Source organism: Ambystoma mexicanum, chromosome 10 (genome assembly GCF_040938575.1).
Source record: "Ambystoma mexicanum isolate Mex_15411 chromosome 10, UKY_AmexF1_1, whole genome shotgun sequence".
NCBI lineage: Eukaryota > Metazoa > Chordata > Amphibia > Caudata > Ambystomatidae > Ambystoma > Ambystoma mexicanum.
Window position 1 is genome coordinate 1170222516 of NC_090932.1, and position 24950 is coordinate 1170247465.

A 24950-nucleotide genomic window follows, 5' to 3' on the forward strand; every position below is an offset into this window, starting at 1 on the left:
CTATAAAACTTTGAATATGTCGCTACTAATTTGTTTGTGCTAATTCTGTCTAATGCTGGAGTGCTCAAGTGTGGACTTAAGGTATTATAGTAGATTGTCTGTAGGAACAATTTCTTTTTTGTTTCTTTTTCTTTTTCTTTTCTTTCTTTGCAAACGAGTAATTGTTTTATGTTGCTCATTGTTACATTATTATCTTTTAAGTTTAGAATTGTTATTTTCTATTTCAAATGTTCTTGTAAATATTATTTTAAATGATACAAAGATGAAAATGTAATGTTGAAAGGGTGGAAAAATATATTTTTCTACAGCCAAAACAACAATGAACATTTTTTTAAAAAAAGAAGAGGATCTGTGACTTGCTTCAGAAGTGCGAGACTCCGAGGACGAATAGTGTTTGGTTTTTGCAGACGAAGGCAGGGTCTTCGTGGACGACTTGGATTTGTGTTTGTCCGTCATCACAGAAGACCCTCTCGACGAGTTGGACGTGGTTTTAGTCGACGGGCATGAGCCTTTATCCGTCGGTTTATCCGATGGCGTCTTCGTCAACGGGACTTTGGGCAAGTGCTTAGACCCAGAATGGGACCCCTCACCGCTACCTGGTGTTTTTTTAACAGGAGATGAGTGTTTGGCCTTATTGTGGCTTCTGGACGATTTTGACTCACCTGTTTTATATTTCTTTGCCAAAGGTTCTTCAGACTTGGACCTTTGACCTGATGGCGACCTCTTGTCAGAGGGAGTGGTAGCTCTCGCACTCCTTGACAAACCCATTTTCGACGAATGAGGAGTACGCTCCTTCATTAAGCCAACAAATGAGACGACGGTTTCTGTCCTCAAGGGTTTTCTGTGAAAAACCCTGGCAGATTTCACATTCCTCCTGGGAAAAGTTAGGGAAGAGGCAGTATAGACAATCTGCATGCCTGTCACCTCTGTACAAGTTTTTTAGGCTGCAAGTGTCACAGGGCCTGAACAAGGACTTTTTCAAACCAGCGGTCTCCATGGTCGTAAACGGGACCGCAGATGAGACGTTGGTTTCTCCGGTTTGAGAATAAATTGAACAAATACATTTTGTGTCGAACGATATTTTCTCTCAGGAGAGAAGAACTCGAGGAATCCCACCAGCTCGAATGATGGTTGAAATCTAAGGGGAAGCTGCTGGGACAGAGCTCATACACTCGACATCCTACTGGTGGGGACCAAAAGCACTCACAACAACGTTGATGGGACACTCAAGGTGGCAAGTTTTTCCACAGGAAAATTACTAAATCAAAGTAACCAGGGATTCCCAGCCTGACGACAGGGATGGGAGTAGTTTCTTACCTGTAACTCCATTTCTCCAGCGTTGGTATCTTTCATGGATTCACATGCTTTGAATATTCCCCGTCGTCAGACTGGGCACCTCGGTCCTTTTTAAAATAGCATTTTCCCCTGGAAAACTTTGACACTTTTGTGTCCTATCAACATCTTTTTAGGTGCTTAGCCACCACCCAATAGGACATAGGGTATAAATAGCCACGCCCCTGCGGCTTCCCTTCAGATTTTAACCTCCAAAGTAGAGGAACCAAACCAGGTTTGCAAGCAGGGGAGGCCGGCAGGCACATGTGAACCCATGAAAGATACCAACGCTGGAGAAATGGAGTTACAGGTAAGAAACTACTCCCTTCTCCAGCATTGGATCGTTCATGGATTCACATGCTTTGAATAGATTACATAGCAGTAGCAATCATGCATGGAGGCGTGCAATGCAAACCAATACATCACAGAATCACATACATGAGACCAGAAAAACAAAATCAGAAGTGATAACATTCAAATAGATACCCCGAAGCTGCAGGGCTTACCTTATTGAAACAGACATTGCAGGACTGCACGTCCCACTTGACCATCCGCACCATGCTGCTGCTCCAGGCAGTAATGCCGGGTAAAGGTATGCGGAACCGACCAGGAGGCCGCCTGGAAAATGTCCACCAGCGGAATCCCCGACCATAATGCTGCCGACAAAGCCGTGGACCTCGTCGAGTGTGCCTTCGGACGCCTCTCCAAAGGCTTTCCCGCCTTAGAGTGACAGAACGAGATAGCCAATGACACCCAGCGAGATAGTCCTTGCTTGGAGATTGCCCGTCCCTTGACGGAGGGTCCATAAGCCACAAATAGTTGTTTTGAAAGTCTGAACCCCTGAGTATGACTCAGATAGAATTTCAATGCTCTTTTCACATCCAGCGTATGCAGCGCTTTCTCTGCTGACGTGGAAGCAGAAGCAAACAACGATGGCAGCATGATGGAAGAAAGTTTATGAAAAGTGGTTGGCACTTTTGGAATAAAGTGCGGGTTAGTGGCCAACACCACTTTGGCCTTGAAGAAACGTAAGTATGGAAGATCCACCACTAGAGCTTGCAACTCAGATATTCTCCTTGCCGAAGTAATGGGCACTAAAAACACCACCTTCCATGACAAGAACTGCAGGGGCGTCGACGACAGAGGTTCAAACGGGGGCCTCATCAGACCTGACAGAACCACATTGAGGCTCCACCCCGGGGGGAATTTCTTGACTGGAGGAAAGGTCCAAAATAACCCCTTCAGAAAATGCTCGACAAGACGATCACTAAACAGAGGCGTAGCATACCGCTTCCGAGTGAATCTAGAAATTGCTGCCAAGTGTACTTTTATGGAGGAGAATGCCAAACCTTTATTTGCCAAGTGCAACAAGTAGGGAAGAACTTGCTCCGGTGAAATGTCAAAAGGTCCATCCCAGGCTGGCCCTTACACCACACACAAAACCTTTTCCATTTACATGCATAGGAGACATTCGTGGACGGAGCTCTAGCTGCCTCCAAAATGCGGCAACAGTCACCAGAAATGTTCAGTAGGCCGAACTCTGAGAAATCAGGAGCCAAGCCGTCAGGCTGAGAGACCCTGGATCGTGGTGCCAGACAGCGCCCTTGTCCTGAGACAGAAGGTCCGGCGTCACTTGCAACCGAATCGGTTCTGCTACGGAAAGATGAAGTAGGTCCGAGAACCACGGTTGCCTGGCCCAGTACGGGGCCACCAGAATCACACGGTATGGGTATTTCCGAATCCACTGGAGTGTCCGTCGAATGAGTGGAAATGGATGAAATGTGTAAGCGAACCGGTCCGTCCACGGGAACGAGAACGCATCCCCCAGAGACCCGGGCTGAGGCCACCTGCTGGTAAACTCCTTGCACTTCTTGTTCTCCCGAGTGGCGAAGAGAAGGACGACCCCATTTTCGGAAAATCGTCGACACCTGTTGTTCCTTCAGCTGCCATTCGTGGAGTTGGTTTACCTCTCTGCTGAGCGAGGCCGCCTGCACATTCATCACCCCCAGCAGATGAAACGCTACAATACTGATGCCGTGTAACAGGGCCCAGTGCCAAAGTTCCTGAGCTTCTTTCGAGAGCACCCTGGAATGAGTGCCCCCTTGCTAAAACATTGTGGTGGTATTGTCTGTCAATTTGTCTTGGGAGGATAGCTCAGTGGCAGCGTGCTCGGCTTGGAAGCAAAACGACACGGAGCAACACAGGTTTGATCCCCGGGTCTGCGCTTAGAAACCATCTGCCCGTCCCCTTCATACACCTTCTTCAGCCAGCAAGTCGCGCAGGGCCGAAACAAAGCTTTTCCCGAAGACATTGGGAAAAAACAACCACAACACACCAGTACGTGTAGAATCAAAATGAGCACGAGGTGATCCCAACACTTTGGAGACGGTTGAATTCTGAAGGGAAGCCACGGGGGCGGGGCTATTTATACCCTACGTCCTATTGGGTGGTGGCTAAGCACCCAAAAAGACGTTGATAGGACACAAAAGTGTCAAAGTTTTCCAGGGGAAAACGCTATTTTAAAAAGGACTGAGGTTCCCAGCCTGACGACGGGGAGTATTCAAAGCATGTGAATCCATGAAAGATCCAATGCTGGACAATATTCACAGCATGTGCATCCAGAAAGATCGCAGGCTGGAGAAGTGAACGCTCCTGAAAAAGTAACGCTGTTGAGGGAGGTGGACTGCCACAAGGGTTACAGGATCCCGGATCAAAGGGCCATAGGGCTCTGGAGAGCCTGGAGAAACTGAGAGACTTTAACTTCCAAAGCTGGAGAAGCCAACAGGGTTACGGGAACCTGGAAACCCTGAACAGGCAGCCGCCGTACCAAAGCCCTGCTAAAACAAGCCTGCCAGATGGCAAAAGGACTTTGACAAGTCAAAGACACGTGAAATAATACAAAGAATTGGGAAGAGAGCAAAGCTGGAGGGTTCCAATCTGTAAGTGCTAGACAAACCTACTGTTCATCACCAAGAGGGAAATGGCGTAGTAATGTTAAAGAAATTTTGTTTTTCTAGAGAAACAGGAAACCTTATGTTAGATGTGAAATAATGATATCTAGAGCCTAGGAAGAGGCCTAAGAACTTTATTGTACGAAAGTGTTGAATATTGGTAAGCTTTACCAAGAACTTTTGATAAACCTTGAACATTCTGGTACTTTATAAAAACCTTCTGCCTAACAAAAGGAAGAAGAACTTGCGAAACCTGACTGGAAGAAGCATCCAAGTGTTGGGCCAGGTGAAAGTCCCAGGCAGAGGCCTTTTTCTGGTGCCCTTCTTTTTGTTGGTCTTTTCCAAAGTGCTAAGGACAGTTATTTGGTTAGGATTCAGACTTTTTACTTTTGACTATAATGTTTACTCTTGGCTATAGTTTATTAGGTAGGGAACTTCCCTCATAGCGATAGGGATAGCTAAGAGTTTTTTAAAACATTTAAGTAAAATCTTGAAATATGACACTAAGTCGTCCGACTCCTTCATCTGCCTCGCCACAACGCACACAAACACATACACTTACATTCCTGAACCCAAATGTCAACAGGGTGATACATGTAGAACATGAGAGAAAGGACATGCAGGGAAAAAGGACATACCTGTATTGTAAAATCGGATGATGAGTTATAGGTGGGTGCTGTCTCCTCATGATGAAGAAAACTTGAATCCTTCCTGATTCTTCTTCTTGCGGTTGCCCTTATGATGTCTGAGGGCATTCTATCATTGTCACTGATCTGCAGAAGGGCAATTGAGAGTGCAATTAGCTTTACATGTCCATATCACAAGGCTGGTGCACACATTATTTAGCATATACCATCTCAAATCTCAATACTGATTCTGTAGCCAGCACGGTACAAAGCCCTAACAGAACACTAAACACCGAGTACAAGCTTGGGCTACATGTCAGAGAAGAAGTAATTCCAAGAGCATGAGGAACTCCAATCTCCTAGCGCAAGTCACCCAGATATTTTGATTCACAGTACCCTTTTTTCAAGTCCATGAAGAACTGATGCCTGCAAGCTTCTGCTCAGTCATAACCTATATGTGCTGAAAGAGATGAAACCTTAACGTCAGTTTAAACTACAATGATATCATCAGGGAGGCCCTGGGTTAGAAAGGGCTTCTTGTGCGTTTACATTTTGTAAGGTATACATGAAATGTAGCTACATCTTTTACATGGGGCAGGCAAACACCTTTAGACACAATTAACTCTGCTACAGTCCCTTGAGTGTTATAATGTATATTTGTTAGTCTGTGTCCCAGAGGACATAACAAATGCCAGCATGTGAGTTACAGTCCAATGTTGCATCTTGTTTTTTAAGTGGATTAAACCCACAAAGATGTAACTCTTTGGTGGAAGCAGCCAAACTAGTATTTTATCTTACCAAATTCCCTGAATGTAATCCCATTTGGTCTATTGAAAATTCAGATTTGTACCAACTATACTCTCTTTAAAATATTCTGTATAATTTTTTATTTTTTTTAAACCCCCACATTTTATCTGGCGCTCAGGTTGAAACCTTGTCGCTGTGGTTGAAGCCCACATGTCATAAATGTGTGCCGATTTAACTCATATGGTATTTATTTTTTTTATAAAAGAGGGTTTTAAGAGAGAAAGCGATATTACATTTTCAAACCATTGTTGCTAAGGACAACTATGTGTATGAAAGGCTGAAAAACTATATGGAGCTCATGTTGGTATGTAGCATATCGTGAATGAAGGGCATAAAAGTTGTAATGCCTTCCACTCACACCATGCCACATATTCAATTATTTTGTATGCCAGAGAGAAGGGGTGGAACTCAACTTGCATTTCCACCACCTTCCTTCTGCTCCATCTTACAAATGCTCCAGCATTTAAGCCGGCATGGATTTTCATGCCGGCGCTAATGCTGGAGATCCCTATGGGATCCGCCTGCTTTGTGCACCATAAAGCAGGCGGACCCCATAGGGATCTATTGTTCATACTCCCTGCCATGCTCGCATGACAACGGTGGTGTACAATTACAATTAAACGCGGACCAACATGCTTGCATGTCGGACAACGTTTATTTGTAACTGTGAACACTGCTTACCATGCATGCATTAAACGTAAATGCAAGCATGCCAGGCAGCATTTACTCACTTTGCACAGCGCAGTGGAAAAGTGCAGGGCAAAAGGTGGGGTAAACGTGTACACTGCCTTTTGCCCTGGACTTTTCCACTCCACCATGCAAATGATGAACATTTGTTGACAGGAGGCCGCCTGTGTGTATGTGAACACATGACGGCTCCAGACTGCCAAATTACTCATTTGTTGAAAATGAGCTCCTCTGTACACAGATTGCACTTATTTGGGAATCTAACTGATGAATAGCACTCTGCTTGCTTTCCATGCAGGTCTAACCTTTATTAAATGCATAAAGTTAATAAATATATAGGTAGGTAACCAGCAGCAGACTACCAACACAAAACACAATTGGGAGCCCTCCTCTGCGTTGGCTCCCAAATGATGAAGGTGTTTGATGTAGCTGACAGGTGAAATGAAATCGAATGGATTATGGAAGATGTGTGGTTTGAGATTTCCCAATCCAAACCTGTAGGAATTTGGGATATGCCACACATATAAAAAGAGAGTAGTTGCTGTTTTAATGAAAGGTCCCTATTGGTATATTGTGGATATGAAATTACATAAATCAGGCAGCGTATTTCCTCTACCTAATACCAAGCGTCATCATGACAATCCCTTACTTGACGAGAAAAAAAGAACAAATGACGTACTTTTCGGGTAACATTGACTTTGATGGATACAATATCTCCCGCCTACAGGAGACAAGAATTAGCAAATGTAGCAATAAGAGTGGGAAAGCATAGGGCCCCACATCGTGGCATATTTGTGCATCTCAAGGCAGTGTCACAAACCCCCATGCAACCCAGAGCAGAAGTCAGGACAAGAAAGGCAGTAAAGTGGCTAGACATCAGAGCAATGCTTAAAGACTGTAAGCTGGACCAGAACGGCAGAGAGCAGAACTACTACCCGAAATCAAGATGTCGGCTTAGTCTTTTATAAACTCGAGATGCCACAGACCCACAAAAGCTGGGGCATATGAAGTGATTTCAGAGCACAGCCTTTTCAAAGGCTAAAAAGATCGTGACCAGAGGAACAACTAGCCAAAGATTTTGAAAGATCTGTGCCCAGAGTGCTAGGCATATACAAAGCCAAAGCACAATAGTAAAGGGGATGTCAGAAGAGAGCAAATCGACAGTCAGCCGGGTTGAGCATCCCCATACACCAGGAGTGTTGAGGAAGATAAAGGAGTCACAAAGCCTTGCCATTTTCTAGGGTCAGAGAGTGAGTAAACACCAGCACCTAGAGAGGCTTAGTGTTCTGATCTGTTTCCTAGCCTTAAACCTGCAAAAAGAATCAAAGGAATTGGAGAGCCGCCCATCTTGAAGAAAACCCTTGGACTGATGGACAGTTGAAGGGACATGTATCTCGTAGGAGTGAGAGGGGTGCTGTATCTCTGAAGAGTGAGAAGTGTGCCCTGGATCAGTATCCCTACTGAGGAGAAAAAACTCCCAGACCCTTTATAACATAACTGATCCTAACCCATTTTGCATAAATTGTTCCAGTAATAGAACGCCCTTTTCATCTATAGACAAACTCCTAGGAACAATAGGCATTTAGCCAGTTCCTCTTCCAGATCAGAATAGGAGGAATTAGAAGATGGCAGGATGCCATCCTGGAGCAATAGATTACATGGCGGATCTGTGATCCCAGTAGACTACAAACCTTGTCACTTTATAGTTTCACCATTCCTAAAATGTTTTGCTTAACGGATCCAAGACAGAAACCTTCTAATCAGTTGCACATAAACCATTAGACGCTTTAGATGTTTTTACCAACCTGGACTTGACAGGAATTAAATTAATAAAACCTACCTTCTGAGTCACGTGTTTTATGAATCTGACACATTATAGTGTCAGGAGTCATGAGGCAGCACAGAACTGAACTCTGCTATTACAAGAGGTACTTTAGGTAGTGCCAGATTAATTTTATTTCCTACCACAGTGGCCTAATATGCTTACCTCCACTCGTGGGAGTGTAGAAAGACAAGCACTGTCTATTTGCCAAGAGCCCAAGTGAAGGACACCTCTCAGGTGCTCTTTTTCTCACTGACAGCCAAAGAGACAAATTCCTTAACCTCCCTGTTTTCCATTTTCCCCAGCAAAGGTGGTCAGCATTTCCCATCCTCCTCTTCCCCTTGAGAAGGCTATGAGAAAGGAGCCCAATCTAAACCATTCGATTGGATAATAAAGTTCCTTAAATCGTTTAGGACTTTGTAGAAAGATTTAAGACTCTTTTGTATCAATAAACATCAGAGGAAATGCCACTGGCAAGCCTCCTAAAATCCTTGGTCAAGTGGCAGATAAAAGGAGAGGAAAGATGACAACTGAGTTGAAAGAGCCAGTGCAGAACTCTCACGTACTCTCAATGGTTTTACAGAAATTCTCCAGCAGTGAAGACACAGGAGCTTTTTTTTATTGACCTTGAAAGGGAGGCAGATTCAGCCCAGAGGCCACCGGATTGACATGGAGATTCTGTAGCTGCTTTGATGATAGGGGAGCTACAACAAGCAAACCAACTGTTAAAGGCAGATGGCACCACACCTTACAAAGACATAACAAGGGCATATTAGAATGGATGGGACACAATGCCGAATACCAACAGCACAAAATATGGAGCCTGAAAGTTAGGCCTTCTGAAATACTCCACCATGGTGCGTATTACAGAATAATGTGCACCTGGTAGAAAAAGAAGAAACCTTCCATGATACTACCCACCCGGATGGAAACCCCGGTGCAATCGGCTTAACACAAAAATCGGTTGAGTAACCATACCTTTAGTAGAGGCTGGCAGTAACAATCCAATCAAATAGGTGAGCATGGAAGCACCATCTGAGGCAGAGTAGCATGGCCCATCAGAGTGCGCCACCGCCAGTAGAGGACACCACCGGCACAAATGATGGCACATTGCTGCACAATCACTTCCATTACATCTAATATCTTTTCTGTTGTCAGCGCACATAAGTGCAAAAGTCAGGATAGAACTGTAGGTCAGTGAGGAATCCCAAAATATCTCTCCCGGGTGGTTGTTGTGCAGCAATGGGTGGGATGGCAGTAAGCTAGCCAGCATCAACTTCCCCTGCACTCTCAAGCATGGATTGCTCAATAAGGTCTACTGTCTACTATGGGTATGTGCAACATCTGTGTTTTGAAGTCTTGCAACTCTTCCTCCGCCTCATACATAGCTGGCACCAACATGTGTGGATGAGTGATGTGTAGGCTTGCTTGGGAATATCCAAATGATGGTGTCTACAAGTATGAGGAAAATGGAGCAGAAGTGCATTATCACGCTGTCATGGGCGATTAAGAGGATTTTGCTTGAAAATTTGGCACTGCAGAGCCAACTCAGCTATGAATGCCTCATAATGTGCAATAAACCCAAATTAAAATATCCTAGCTGATTCTCTGGCTTTGCACTCCATATTTCATAACCTTAAGAAAGATGAATGGTCAAGCCTAATAAAAACCTTGATAAAGCGCACAGTGACATGAAACCCATGTTGCCTGCGTTTGGTACAAATTAACCACAAATTGCGCACACAGTAACTATTTCAAACCTGTTTTAAGTAATTTAAAGTAAACGATCTTCACCAATATAACAAGCACAATAATGAATATGCAGCGCAAAGCAAAAAGTGAGCTAGGGTGTTTTTCGTTTCGGTATCTACAAATCGTTGATTACCTGGTGTGGTGTTGGCAGTGCATGTAACAATTGGGATGTTGCTTTTATGGTGGAAGAGTGCTCAGCTTTATCCCCCAGGATGTTTTTCTCCCTGAAGGGTGACTAAGCGCTGCTGTTCTTGGTCATCAACACATTGTCGCTGGCCAGCTTATTGTTGGTCTATCAGAAGTGCATGCCCTGCATCTGTATTTGTGATAAATGCAACATTAAGGTGTTGACATGCCGGACACATGTGAACATGATAAAATGTTGCACAAATGTTCTACATTATGGTGCAAGTATGTGCAAGCACTGCTTGCACACATGAGGTGGAACTCACGTATCCTCGGGTAGAGGAAAAGGGGGCAGAGTGTAAAGTCATTGTATAACTGCACTTTCACCAGGGTGTGACAATACTTGAATCACCTTGCAACCATGCCCACATTCATACGTTTGCACTGTAAATCTAAATTCATACACGTGACGTGAGCATGCATTTTCAAGTCCTTGAAGTTTCCTGAGAAGTCAGTGGTAAACAGCTTGAGCTATGTGCTGTGAAGCAGGCTCTCATGCAGGTGACGTTAAGTAGAAAACCAGATATCCCTCAACAAGCTGCCCATTCAAAGGACATCCCGTGGTTCTGGTACTCTCATACTTTTGGAATTCTGACACACTCTGACACACTCAGAACTCATACAAGGCACCCTTTATACTAAGCCCCTTCAACATTATGAAGCTCTGGCCCTGAGCAGTGATGGTTGAAATCCCACAGCAGGTTGTACTTTGGGGATTATGATAACACTCCCAGGCTAATTAATACTGGGTAAAGGATGTACGTTAAAATAACGCATCCAAAAGATCGAATTACAAAATTGCGGAGCCCACCTGCCCGTATTTTGTAATTCGATCCTTTGGGATTTTGGCCCGTTTGTCCCCCGCACTGCCTTTAATGTATGCAGGGGCATCCCTGCACCCCATAATTCTGAACTGGAGGGGCGGGGGAAAACCCCCGCTCCCCTGTTCGGTATTATGGGCTTCGAGCTCATCTACCATGCCGAATGCACAATAAACGTGCATTCGGCATTTTAGATTCGATCTTTTCGTGCAATCCCCTGGGTAAAAATGGCCACTGGGTTAAACTATGAAAGTACTAGAACTCGCGGTGACTGAGACATGATAATTCTACTGATACTAAGACACTGATAAAGAGATGACCAAATAGGGCTGCATCCGTCTTAAAACATTTGAAAACATGTATAGCAAGAAAGTGGCAATAATTCACTTTTTTTTCCTGTCGATTGATTGAAGTTAAGGTGCCATTTTCTGCATTGCAGATACACAGCCCCGTCAGTGTGCAATCCACTGTATATCTTCATTTGCATTAGGTGGCTCTCTTTTCTGCCCATCATTCACTGCAACCACGACTGTGTCCATGCATGCCCTACATGTCATAGTAGAGATGAGGAGGACGGCAATATTAGTGCATGATTGCAGCCTGCAGAATGTGCTTCAACCCTTTCACAGAGTATGCTGTGATTTCAGAAAGTTACCCAAAAGCTGTGCCTCTGTTTATTTTTAATATTCCCATGAGTTTGAGCTGACAGTCTCTTTACACAGTCTGCTTCAGTAATGGTCGTGCCCAGAGAGCGTGATGGATGGATCATGGGCAGACGTGATTTCGCTCACCGTAAATTTATCATTTTTCAAATTTGCAGCCACATATAACTCATTGTTGCATTGGTCTGCTAAAATGGCATTGTGGGGTCTACGCAATGTGGCGTTCAGCCAGCTCATGTTCAGGGACGTTGTACCTGCGACCCCTGACGTCTCCCTTGTTACCCTTGTGGTCTCCCTTGCTACCCCTACAAAAAAGAAATGTACATTTTTTTTATTTTTTTAATTGGGGCTCTTGGCCTGTGGCCAGCAGCATGTGGCTCTTTGTTTCTGGAGTGGTTGGTTTTCTGATAGCTATAGCCATTAAGATAGCTCAGTGGGTTGAACGCTCGCTGCTGCAATGTGTGTCTGATCCTCAGGCTGCAGGTTCGACTCCCGGCAAGGTCAGCTCAGCCTTTCGTCCTGCTGAGGTTGATAAATGAGTACCAACACAGGTTCGGTAATATTGTATGTATATTTGTTCTATATGAAGCGCTTAAGCGTAAGTACTAAATAATAACACATTGTGCGGTACAAATGTCCTTGAATGCAAGTGACCACAACATGCTGTCCATGGCCTGGTCCTCGAACTCTCATCAAACCAAACGTTACCCAGCCACAGTCGAGGTTAACACTCAACAAACTCGGCTATGCTTGACAACAGCAAATGTGTAAGGAGTTTAACCAAGCAATACGCCTCAACTGGGGACAACACAGCAACCACCGGGAGTACATCAAGGCCCAACTACATTACCTTCTTGATCAAGTACAAGGTCAAACGAAAAGAGGGCAACGAACTTACAGTCAATTTGAACCATGCATATGACAAAACAATAGCAGTAAAAAAGGGGGGACTGAGAAGTCTAAAACGTAAAGCAATAGCGGAAAGCAACGAACTAGCCTGGAAAACGTGGTCTAAAGAACTAATAATCTACAAAGCATGGCTCAGGTCTTACAAAGCGGCACTTTATCAAAACGACGCAGAAACAATGTTAAGAACCCTGTCGACCAAAAGATCTGGCGTCTTCTGGGCCCTATTCAACACAACACGGGGAAACCTGGGGACCCACCTGGCAAACTCAGTCGCAGAATCGGCATGGGATAAATTCTTTTCTGATCTCTTTGCAGCTCCACTGAACACTGAGACAACACACCCCGAGACCAACCTGTCTCCCTGGATTGACCTTTCATCAAAAGTAGACATAAGCTCAGCCATTCAAAAGCTCAAAACATCAAGAGCACCAGGTCATGACGGGCTCACCAACATAGACTTAAAAAACCACATAAACGAATGGACAGACTTCATCAGTCTCCTTTTCAAGCACTGTAGAGACACCAGACAGATTCCTGCGTCATGGACCGAATCAACGGTCGTCCCGATCTTCAAGAAAGGAAGTAGGGAAGATCCGGCAAACTACCGTCCTATAGCGCTCCTAGATATCATCGGAAAACTGTTTGCAACTCTCCTACTACAGCATTTCCAAAGATGGGCAAAACGGCTCCCGGCACAGACCACTTCCAGATGGGCCTCAAAAAGAACGGCAGTACCTCTGTGAACATATTCCTTCTAAACATACTCAAAGCAAAAATAAAACAAGAAGCTCCAACTGTCCACGCAGCCTTCATCGACCTATCACAGGCGTTTGACAAAGTGGACAGAACCATTTTATGGAATAAGCTAAAAACCTGGAACTATCCTAAAGAAGTTCTAGATCCAATAATAGCGCTCCATGCCCAGACATATTTGTGTGTCCGGTTGAACAGACAAGGTGTGCTCTCTAAAGAAATTCCATAAGAAAGAGGGGTCAAGCAGGGTTGCCCTTTGGCTCCGGCCGTGTTTGTGGAATTCTTAGGGGACTACAAAGAGTCTGAAGAAACTGTCTGCTGTTTTCCCCCGAAAATAGGAAACATCGCGGTGTCAAGAATTCTATACGTGGACGACATGATATTGCTTGATCAGACCCCGATAGGTCTGCAACGGCAGCTGGACCACCTCACCAAATACATGACAGCAAACAACCTCACGATAAACAATATCAAGACCAAACGCATGATCCTTTCTAAAAACCATCAGATTCGCAAAACGGACAAAATTTGGGCATTGAATAAAACACAGATTGAAGTTGTTCAAAACTTTAAGTACCTTGGAGTCATCATCGATGGTTCATCGAAACCAAAATGCAACAATACTTATGGGACAAAACAAAAAATCTGACATCACAAATGAGACTGATCGACAGAAAGTTCGGTAAATTCTCTCTCCTACCAGCGATTAATTTTTACAAAGGCAAAGTAGTACCGGCCTTAGCATATGGTATGGAGGCAACAATCGCCATGCCGAACTCAATCTGGCCGAAATTGGAAGGCTACCTCTGGAAATCTGTACTTGGCCTCCCCAACTCAGTGCCGATATCAGCTGTAAGAAGAGAGCTGGGACTGCTGTCACTAGAAGCGACTGTCAGTGTGTCTTCGATTTCACTGTTCATGAAGACCTTGATACGGGACGGTCTCCCTAGATTTAATCTCATCGACAACGAGGTCATAATGAGCAAGTGTCAAGCCCTACAGAACTGGGCCGACCAACAAAAAACTAAACTGGATAACTTGGCGTGTACCCCAGATGGCCTGATAGCCAACCCACAAAGAGTGATCTACAAGTTCAAAAACGGAGGCTGGATTTCTACAGGTGAAAAGTAAGGGGTGAGCAAACTTCTGAAACACCTCCCGCCAACATTTAACAAACTGAAAAGCCCTTTGGCTTATTGTATTAAATTTCCAGACAAGAAACTCTGAAAAACCTTCCTAAGAGTTCGGCTACATCTATTACACACTAGAGAGATCCTAGCGATAAGAGGACAATCTAACCACACAACCTGCAGATTGTGCAAAACGCAGAACAACCAGGAAACAGTCCGACACTGGGTGCTTAATTGCCCAATCGTAAACGCAGAACGTACAGCCTTTTTGGCTCCACTCTGGCCCAACTCAGTACTCGTGGAAGAAGACACATGGTGGTACCACCTGATCTCAGGAGAAAAAGCAAGATGGTCAGTGGCCACTGCAAAAATACTGGAAGCTGCATTTGCAAAGATGATCTCCATCGAAACCACACAAAAATAGCACACAAAACGACACCAAAGTCAGACTTGCTTTCTCAGATCTCTCTCAGGCCAAGAAGAATCCATCCCTGGCTGTCTGTATTCTACAACGACCGTCGACATTCCACAATGTACTGTCAAACATGTATATCATCCAATCACTCGAACATTTGCCTCAATATGTCTTCTTCTTGTAAAAGTCAATTTCTTTTGACTATACACAAGTAAATTAAAAAAAAAAATGTCCTTTAACATTATTGTTTGGCCTGGACGTCTGCTTGCATTCACAGTAATTTGGTAATAATAATGATACATATGGTAATCCATTCTTGTATAAATGTATATCAATTCACAGTGATATCTAACCAATTTTTCATAGTGTACTTAGAAACAATGCTATTTGATGCCACGTCCTGTTTTGTCAAGGGATGAAAGGTCATGTTCCATCGCTTCCTGTGATGTCACTTTGGGGTGGGGTCAAATGACATCACTTGCTGTGATGTCATCAGAGGTCAAGGGTTGTGTGATGTCACTTCCGCTACCCCTGGCATTTTGATGAAATGACGTCCCTGCTCATGTTACCTCTGTGGAATAACCAACAGGCAAAGAACTAGAGCCTCCAACTCTGACAGCTGCAATCCCAAATGTGAATCTGTTGTGCAGATATTTCCTTTAAAACAGACTAGGGCAGGGGGCGTGGCCAGCCGAGGACGCCATCGGATGCCTCCTCGGTTGAGCTCTGAGACTTCGTTCCCTTCCCGAGGCCCCAAAACCCCCTAATAAGATTTAATTGCCCGAAGAAACAGCTCTGAGGGTGTCGGAAAAGCGAGGGAGCCGACTGTGTAACTCTGGCAAACAGCGGAGCCCGTATGGAGGAGTTACAAGCCGAAAAGTGAGGAGCCCAACAGTCCCAGCCAAAATGGCAGCCAAAAATACCAGGCTGTCCGCGGCATCCAAAAGTGAGTTCATCGCCCTTAGATAAGGACACGGATAAAGGAAGAGATCAGCCTGTGGGGATCCTTAAATGTGTGGAGGACACCCGGACTGGAGCCACTGACGATCGTGAACAAAGGAATGTGGCTCTGAACCTGGAGCAGAAGCACCGCGTTGGAAGATCCCTCCGGCCCCCCCCCTAAGCCCCGCGGACCGTCCTCCTTTGGTCGGATCCAGAGGAGCAATCCTGACAGGATAGCGGGTAAGGAGATGATGGGGGGCGGTAGGGTCTAATGCGGGAGACAGTAATGGCCGCGCTGCCCAGGGCGCACCGAGAGGCCGCCCGCAGTCCAGATACGGACCTCAAATGCCTCATGCGACGCTGTGCGTTCTGGGCATAACCGTGCCGCGCCAGACAAGAGCTCACTGGAGGGCATTCAGCGCTGTGAGCAGGGAAAACAGCTTACAGGGAGAACAAACAAGGACAAGGGGACAACAGAGCAAAAACTATTACGAACTTAACAACAAAAGAGAGCGAATCAGAGAACAAACATCGACAATACGACGCTGTGCGGGCAACGAGGGGCGCGGACAACAGTAGGACGCGCAGCAACCAGGGTGGCCCTGCACCCCGGCGGGGACCCAAGTCACTGGCTGCTGCCTGATGAATGCGGTGGCGGCTTGGTGGACGCGCGGCGTGAGCAGGCATCCTTCACCCATCAACGTGCCTCCGGGGAGGAAGAGAAAGTAGAATCTTGGCTACACACTTGATGAATACACAGAAACTGACATGTGCATGTGCCCAGAGGAGGGCTACCGGAACCAAACTTAGGCTGCCTCAAGATACCTGAAGGGCACCGCCCGAGTCTTCTGGAGAGTATCAGCAGGCAACACATCTGTGTAAGGAATGGCGAGCAAAAACGAGTAATACTCGAGCAGCCACCCGGACTGCAATGAAGCGCTGTCTCTTGGTGGCTGGATCTGGGGGAAAAGCAGCAATAATCTGAAGCAGCAGAGAGCCAGGTGGAAAATTATTAAGCAGCCACACCAGGGGCTGCTACAGGGCGAGGGGAGCACACCGCTCTGCGACACATCATCAAGGGGCAAACAACCCAGAAGTTAGACAGAGGCAAAAGGCCCTCAAAAATGGGGCGGAGAGAAGGAGCCCGGTGGGCCTGCCGGGATTAAACCGTAAAGGGGATGAATAAACCCCTAAACGCGGCGGGCATGTTCACAACATCGATAAGGAGCCATACATAAGAACTGCCCCTGGTGGGGGACGGGGCCGAAGACCAGCCAGGGGGCAATATTGGCAAACAACATAAGACATGGCTCGGCAGATCTGAACCAGCACAGCGAGTGAGAACACTTCTCTACATCAAACACTAAACAATATGTCCAAGCAAACAACAAAATCAGAAGGACAGGGCTCTGGAGACATCAAGGCCCTGATGCAGACCGCGGAAAATCAGAAACGTAATCAACTGCAGGCAATGGCCCAGATACACACTCCCCCTCCCCCCCGGAGGGGCCGGGAGATTTTGAGGACCCGCCTATCCGAAAATCAGACTTGCTGGCAATGTTGCAAGAGCTTAAAAAAGACATTAAAGACAGTGCAGCTGAACTGGACAAATCTATCTCCGACCTTAACAAAGGGGTCCTGGCGGTAGAAAAGAGGGTCGATGAGGTGGAAACAGTGGTAGCGGAACAAGGCCACGAAGATGAAATGTTACCTAACAGAGTGCATGAGCTAGAGCAGCAAATGGAACGTGTCCAGAGTAAACAGGAGGATGCCGAAAACAGGTCCAGACGAAATAACATTTGGATCCGTGGAATCCCGAAGTCGATAATGGAGTCCGATCTACAAAAATACGTGACAGACCTGTTTCGACAAATCCTGGACACAGGAAAAAATAGGGAAATTATATTGGACCGGACACACAGGGTCTACTCCGCATATCAACTCAATAAGAACCTAACTCCTGATGTACTAACCCGGATTCACTTGTTCCAACTGAAGGAAGATATCATGCGGGCTGCGTGGAAGAAGGAACCCATAAGCTTCCGATCTACTCCAAATCAGCTATATCAAGACCTGGCCCAAACAACGCTTATTAGGAGAAAACGGCTGAGGGTCGTCACAGACTAGCTGAGATCCAGGTATGTGCGGTACAGATGGGGATATCCAGCATGCCTTCGTTTCGGATGGAAAGGCCAGAGGTTCACTGTCACAAAGGAGGAGGACATGGACACGCTTATGCGGGAGGACGAACGAGGCGACAACACCGACAGGAGGGAGCCTTACCCCAAAACAGGAGGAAAGAAGAGAGACCCGGAAGAGACCAATGGAGACTGGGGTGGCCCTGCCCTCGGGGTCGCAATAAGGAATCCAAACCCACAGGTCACCACTTGAACAATTGCCCGGAAGGCCGGGGAAAGCTCATTAGAATCTAAGAGGGTTGAAAGTGACGGGGGGGGAGGTCTAACTCTTGGGCGCAGCTTCCTGCAAGGTTGGGCGTATAAGATATGATTCTAACGGCTCTTGGAAAAGGAAAAGGGGGGTCGAGAGGGGGTTAGGAGGGGGGAGGAGGATCGGATCCCAACATTCCCGGGTGGATAATGGACCCAGTGAATCACTGTGGTGATATCACGGTGAGAGTTCCATGGGGAAGTTCAAGTTTGGGAGATGGGGGGGAGGGAGAGAGTTATGTTTTTTGGGGTGAAGCTATACATGGCACAAGTAAAATATCTAAAAGAGTGAAGGGGTTTGAGCACATTAAATGGGGCAAGGTGCCAAGGTACGATAATGGCCGATTTAACATTTGTTTCACTAAATGTCCAGGGGCTTAACTCCCCAATCAAACGCAAATCCATTATAAATAGTCTGAGGGATATGCAAGCTTCGGTGGTATGGATGCGGGAAACACACCTACTCCAAGACGATAAGGACAGGTTAAGGCACAGGGCCTTCCCTGCGCAATACCTAGCCTCCAGTGGGACAAAAAAACAGGGAGTGGGCATCTTGTTGGCAAAGGGGATCAGTTTTGAGAAACAATTTATGAAAAAGGACCCGAAAGGCCGCTACTTGATATTGGGGGGAAGCTGATGGGTCAACAGGTTATGTTGATTTCGATCTATGCCCCTAATGAAAAGCAAGACCACTTCTTATTAAGCCTGCTGCCCAAAATTGCGCAATGGGGAGTGGGACAGATTTTGATTAGGGGTGACTTTAACGGGGTGATGGACACTGCAATGGACAAAACCCTCCCAGCCACCCCTAGTGACCAGGCGTTTAGACAGGCCCTAGCTAAATTTATAAGGGAATTACATCTATTAGAAACATGGCGGTTCTTTCGCCCACAAGAGAGGATGTATACCCACTATTCAGCGGTACACAAGGGCTATTCCCCCATTGATATGGTGCTCATCTCGGATACATTAGTCCCCCAAGTCACGGGCCTAGAAATTGGAGTGAGGTGCCTGTCGGATCAAGCCCCAGTCCTCTTAAAGCTGGTACCGAGTGACCCTGGGCAGCAGTCACAAACCATGGCGTCTAAACGAGGTGGTACTGAGAGATCTAACTGTAAGAGCACGCATAGAGCAGGCCTTACAGAATTATTTTCAAGAAAATGTGACATCGGAAGTCGACTGATCAACCATTTGGGACGCCAGCAAAGCAGTAGTGAGGGGTGAATTTATTGCGCAGACATCGAACTATATTAATAGCCGTGAGAGGGTGAGGCGGGATATGGAGGCCAAGGTAACAAAGGCTGAGGCGGAATATAAAGACAGAGGCTCACAGAAAGCATGGCGTGAATTAAAAAGGGTCAGGGGGTCCTAGAAACTCATCTAGCAGACGAAGCTGTACGTCTTCTTGTGCAAACTAAACTATTTTACTATATAAATGGGGGCAAGGCCAACTGATTTCTTGCAGCCAAACTGAGACAACAGAAGCTCTGAAACCGTATAGTCCAACTCGAAATGGGGACGGGGACCTGGTGAGGGGGGAAAAAGAAATAGAGAAAGCCTTACTCTCGTACTACACCAACAACCTGAACGGAGGAAGAAGTAGGGGAGGCTATAGGAGCATTAAAAGGGCACAAATCCCTGGGTCCAGATGGTTTAAGTAATGCATACTACAAAATATTAGGACCACCCTAGTGGATCCCCTAACAAACTTGTTTAATTTGATTAGGGATACGGGGCGAGCTTCCGGAGATATGAGCCCGGCGACTACAGTACTATTATTGAAACCAGATAAGGAGCCACTTGATTGCACAAGCTATCGCCCTATCTCCCTATTAAATGGGGATGCAAAAATCTATTCCGTGGTCCTGGCCCGGAGGTTGGCAGCTGTCCTCCCGGAGATAATCCACCCTGACCAAGCGGGCTTCGTGAAGGGGCGGCACACCTACGATAATATTCGCAGGGGCATAGACACAATAGATTGGGGAAGAAGGACGGCACAGAGGTTCTCAGCATTAGCGCTGGATGCCTTCAGAGCTTTCGACAGCCTGCATTGGGGATTTTTACAACTAACCCTGGAAAGATTTCGGTGTGGGCCGATTTTCACCTGCATGGTGCTGGCCAATTTCGCACAGCCATCCACAAGATGAATGATCAATGGGCGGTTCACAGAAAGTATTCCTATCCAGAAGGGCACGAGGCAGGGGTGCCCATTGTCACCTCTGATCTTTGCCATGGCTATGGAGCCATTCGCACAGAGGGCTCGTAATGATCAGTCAATTCAGGGGGTGGAAGTAGGTGCCGGAGGACCCCAGAAGGTAGCTCTTTATGCGGATGACGTTCTAGTCATGAAGGACATAGCAAACTCACTACCGATGGCCATAGAACTATTAGAGGAATTTGCGAAGGTCTCAGGGTTTCACATCAATTATCCAAAGTCTAAGGCTCTTAACATTACTTAAAGGGCAGAACAAATTATAGAATAGGAGAACCGATACCCTCTGAAATGGGAACATAGGTCGGTAAAATACCTGGGAATACAATTGACCCCCAAGTAGACTGTAGACTGTACAGGGCTAATATTCCGGACCTACTGAAAACACTGGCAAGGGACCTAAAATGCTGGGAACATGCAGGAGTTGTCATGGGTGTCACGGATTGTAGCTGTTAAAATGACCCTGCTCCCCAAGTTTCTATATGTAGTAGGCACCCTACCAATACACATCCCAGGCCCTGCTATTCGAAAATTACAGAAGGAGGTGATGGTCTTTATCTGGGGGGGAGAAACCGAGAGTTCCCAAAAAATTACTATATAGACCACACGCCCTGGGGGAACTGGGGGTTCCAGAGTTTCGTAGGTATTTATGGGCAGCACCCTTAGAAAGTGAAGCAACCAATACACCCCTGGGGAACCTAGGCTTCCTTGCCGCACGACACAGAAGCAATGGTTGTGGCGCTTGGGTCCGGTGGCGTCTGGTGGAGGAGCAGTGACGGCTCTGGAGTGAGGGGGATCGGCTGCTGAGCGGACGGTGGATCGTGGCCTCCTGTGGGCATACCGGCGGGAGGTGCCGCGTCGGATGCGAGGAATGGAGTCGCTGGGTGGCGCAGTGCTGCCAGCCGGCGGTGTGTGCTGGTGAGCCGATCCTCTGCAGCCCGGACAGGAGCGTTGTTGGCGAGGGCAGAGACCCCGGAGGGACCCGCGGATTGGAACCTGGGTCCGCCTCTGCCCCTGAGACCTCACTGGGTTCACGGCCGCTGCCGGAGGTGGAGGTGCTTCCCTGGGTTTGGACTGTGAGCGGCCGCGGACTACGCAAGTATAGGCGATGCGGAGCGGCTCGGGAGGGGCCCGGAGCTCCACCGCTGAAGAGGCCCGTCTCGGGTCGCAATTGCCAGGCCTTAGTGAAGAAATAGTGGGCCTGGAGCTGGAGGAGGCAGAGTGGGCGGCAGAGAGCGGCAGGTAAGCGTGGAGAGCAGGAGGGGGGCACGCCTGGACTGTGACAGAGTGGCATGAAGGCAGCAATAAAAAGGACAAAATAAGGTACTAAGATCCTGGGCTACGTTCCTACCCCCTGGGTCTCCCCTCATCTCTTACAGTGCCTACCTGGTTAGGGTGGTCGATACAAGCTGCCCCTCTGCTCCCCCTCGCCCCCCCCATGTGAATTTGGGACAGTGCAAGCACCGGAAGGTGAGGTGGATTTGGGCAGTTGCTTCAGGGGCTGAACTGTGTGAAGAGATCATTGTTTTATCAACAGTAGGAGGCCCAGCTTCACCCCAAGGGGTGGGAGAGGGGGTCCTCTAGGCCGACTCCGAAAAGCCCTGAGGCCGTGAAGAGCCCTGAAGTGCCAGTCCTTTGTCGGGGAGTGCACATGAATCGGTGGCAAGAGGTGCTTGCAGTGTTCTGTGAGAGCGAGTCAGTGGAAGAAAGGGAAGCCACAAGGAACCTAGCGGTACCAGGAGGTCCCACTTCTGAGTAAGATGTCTAAGTGCAAAGGAAAGGCTCCAGGGACCCCGGCGAAAGGAGATAAGAAATTACCGGAGGGCATGCTTCAAAAATTATGGAGAAGGGAAGAGGGAGCGGAGCCGGAGGGAAGGAAGGAGAGAGATGGCAGCGAGGAGGGGGTGGCCCTGGGGGATGACCAAGGAGAGGAAATAGTCACGAAGAAGCTCCTGGAGGACTTCTTTCAATCTTTTGGCGACAGAATGGTCAACGTGATGCAAACGCAACTCGACAAAATGAAGGAGGACCTTACGGGGGCGATCAGTGAGGTGAAGGGCGATCTAACCAGTCTGGGTTCAAGAGTTGACACTAATGAAAGGGATCTCCAGGATTTAGCAGAGGACTCTCATGAAGTACAGGAATGGGTGGAGAGCCTTGCAAAAGCTACCCATAATTTAGAGCTGCAGGCTGAGGATCTTGAGAACAGATCGAGGAGGGTCAACATTAGGGTGAAATTTTTGCCAGATTCAGTCATGGATTCAGACCTGCAGCGGATGGTGAAGTTGCTCTTCGCTCCCCTGGTGGATGCCTCGAGCCCGGAGGAGATTAGGGTGGACAGGGCTCACAGAGTGGGGCCCAGAAGGGAGGAGCCCGGGGCCCGGCCAAGTGATGTGGTGGTGGCGTTGCACGATTATGCGCAGAAGGATAAAATCTTGCGGGCTGCGAAGGGGGCGGAGCCTCTCAGCTTAAATGGGTCCTCCATTCAGTTGTACCAAGATCTGTCGGCCATCACCCTGAATAAGAGGAGGCAGATGCTCCCAATTACGCAAGAGCTACAGAGGAGGAGCATAAGATACAAGTGGACATTTCCATTTGGATTGATGTTTGAGTTGGACAAAAGCAGAGAAGGGTTACCTCAGTGGAAGAAGGTGCCTCCATCTTGGGAATAGAGGTGGAGCGTTCCTCTGGTGAATCACCGGACAAGGGGAAAGTCAGCCCCAGACGCAGGGAGTGGGAGTGGTCGACGCAGGCACCAAGAAGGAAAGTGAAGAGGAGAAATGGTCCAGTGAGCCCGGTGGGGGGGGTCCCAAACACAGGGGGGGGGGGTAGGAGACACAGAGTTCATCACCAAACTGAAATCTTGGCTAGGATATGGAGAGTTTGGGGTACCCGGGGAGGGGTGCTTATAGGAGGCAATAGGGGCTGGCGGGAAGGACAAGGTGGGTTAGGCTGGATCACCTAAGGGTTGGGGTTGACCTGCCGATGGGGTCACTAGGGTGGGGAAGTGGCACTGTCCCCAAGGAAGTGGTTTGGGAGGGGCTAGAGGCTGGCAGTGCGCACCCAGTGAAGGGGGGTGGGGTCAAAGGTCTGGTGGGCGGGTGCCAGGGTTTGGGTCATAGTTCTGTCAGGAGGAATTTGTCGGTTTCAATGGGCACTGGGTAAAGTTCTGAAAATACTTTCCTTAAATGTTAGGGGTTTAAATTAGCCGGTTAAGAGGAAAAAAGTGGAGCTTATGTCGACGAAAGAGAAACCTGACATCATTAGCTTTCAAGAAACTCATATACAAGGGAAGGACATGCAGAGGGTGAGGCTGATGGGGTTTAGCCGCCTTTATCAATCCAATGGCCAGGGGAAGAAAGAGGGCGTTCTTATAGCACTGAAAAATGGTTTAGATATAGTTGTCACAGGCGTATCCCGGGACAGTTCGGGCAGGTTCCTGGTGTTGATTCTTCAACAGGGTAAGGAGGTGTGGTCTGTGGCATCCCTTTATGCTCCAAACATGGGGCAAGATCATTTCATACAAGTAATGTTGGGTAGACTGGCGAGGGCTGCTAGGGGCAAAATAATACTCACAGGGGATTTCAATTTAGCTTGGGATCCGGCGAGAGATAGGAGTGCAAGACTTTTTCAAGTCCAGACTAAACCATCTAAAGAGCTGCAGTCTAAAATGGAGAGCCTATCCTTGGTGGACACATGGCGGGAAAAAGGGGGGAGGAGAGCGGGTATACTTTTTACTCTCATGTACACAGATCGGCTTCCAGGATAGATTATGTGTGGTTGTCTCGTTCCCTGGTAGGCACGCTTAAAGAGATTGATGTAAGCGCGATTTCGATCTCTGATCACGCTCCGATTGTGGTGGAGCTTGCAGCGCCAGCGCAGGGGGCGGGGCTGTGGAAGTGGAAATACCCTTCTAATATATTTAAGGAGGAGGTGTTGCGGGATGAGCTGCGACAGGAGATTAGCCTCTTTTTTCAGCAGAATGACACAGAGGGTATGGATCCAGGGATAGTCTGGGATGCCTTTAAAGCCACCATCAGGGGGACGATTATTGGGATCAAGGCTAGAAGGGATAGGGAATTTAGGAAGATAGAAGAGGACTTGGAGGCTAATTTGAAGGTAGTCATGAAAGAGTTAGCCGTTAGACCCTCCGCTGAGACTAGGAGGAGGTACAGGGTTTTTAAGGGCCAATTGGACATAATAGCCTCAGCCAAGGTGGAGAGGGCATTGCTACACCTTAAACAGAAATGGCAAGAAAGTTGAGGAGCGAGGAGAAAGATAGAACAATATTGAAAATTAAGACGGCGGCGGGAAGGGTTATCACAGGGACCCAGGATATTAAAAGGGAGTTTGCGAGGTATTACAGGGAGGTGTATAAGTCGGATTGCCCAGTGGAAGGGAATCACGGGAAGTATCTGGAAGAGGGCCACCTCAAGGAGATTAAGGCAGCGGATAGCGAAGAGCTTGAGAAGGATTTAACCATAGATGAGGTTCGC

General features: G+C 47.3%; 1 protein-coding gene across 3 annotated transcripts in view; it reads right to left on the reverse strand.

Annotated features, from left to right (window-relative positions):
• Positions 1-24950, reverse strand: part of LOC138492131 (uro-adherence factor A-like) — a 1977591-nt gene that overhangs the window by 364829 nt on the left and 1587812 nt on the right. For all 3 annotated transcript variants that reach the window (XM_069619116.1, XM_069619117.1, XM_069619115.1), the window contains one exon: positions 4922-5056. In XM_069619116.1, coding sequence (XP_069475217.1) covers positions 4922-5056 — 135 coding nt within the window. The remainder of the gene's footprint in view (positions 1-4921; positions 5057-24950) is intronic.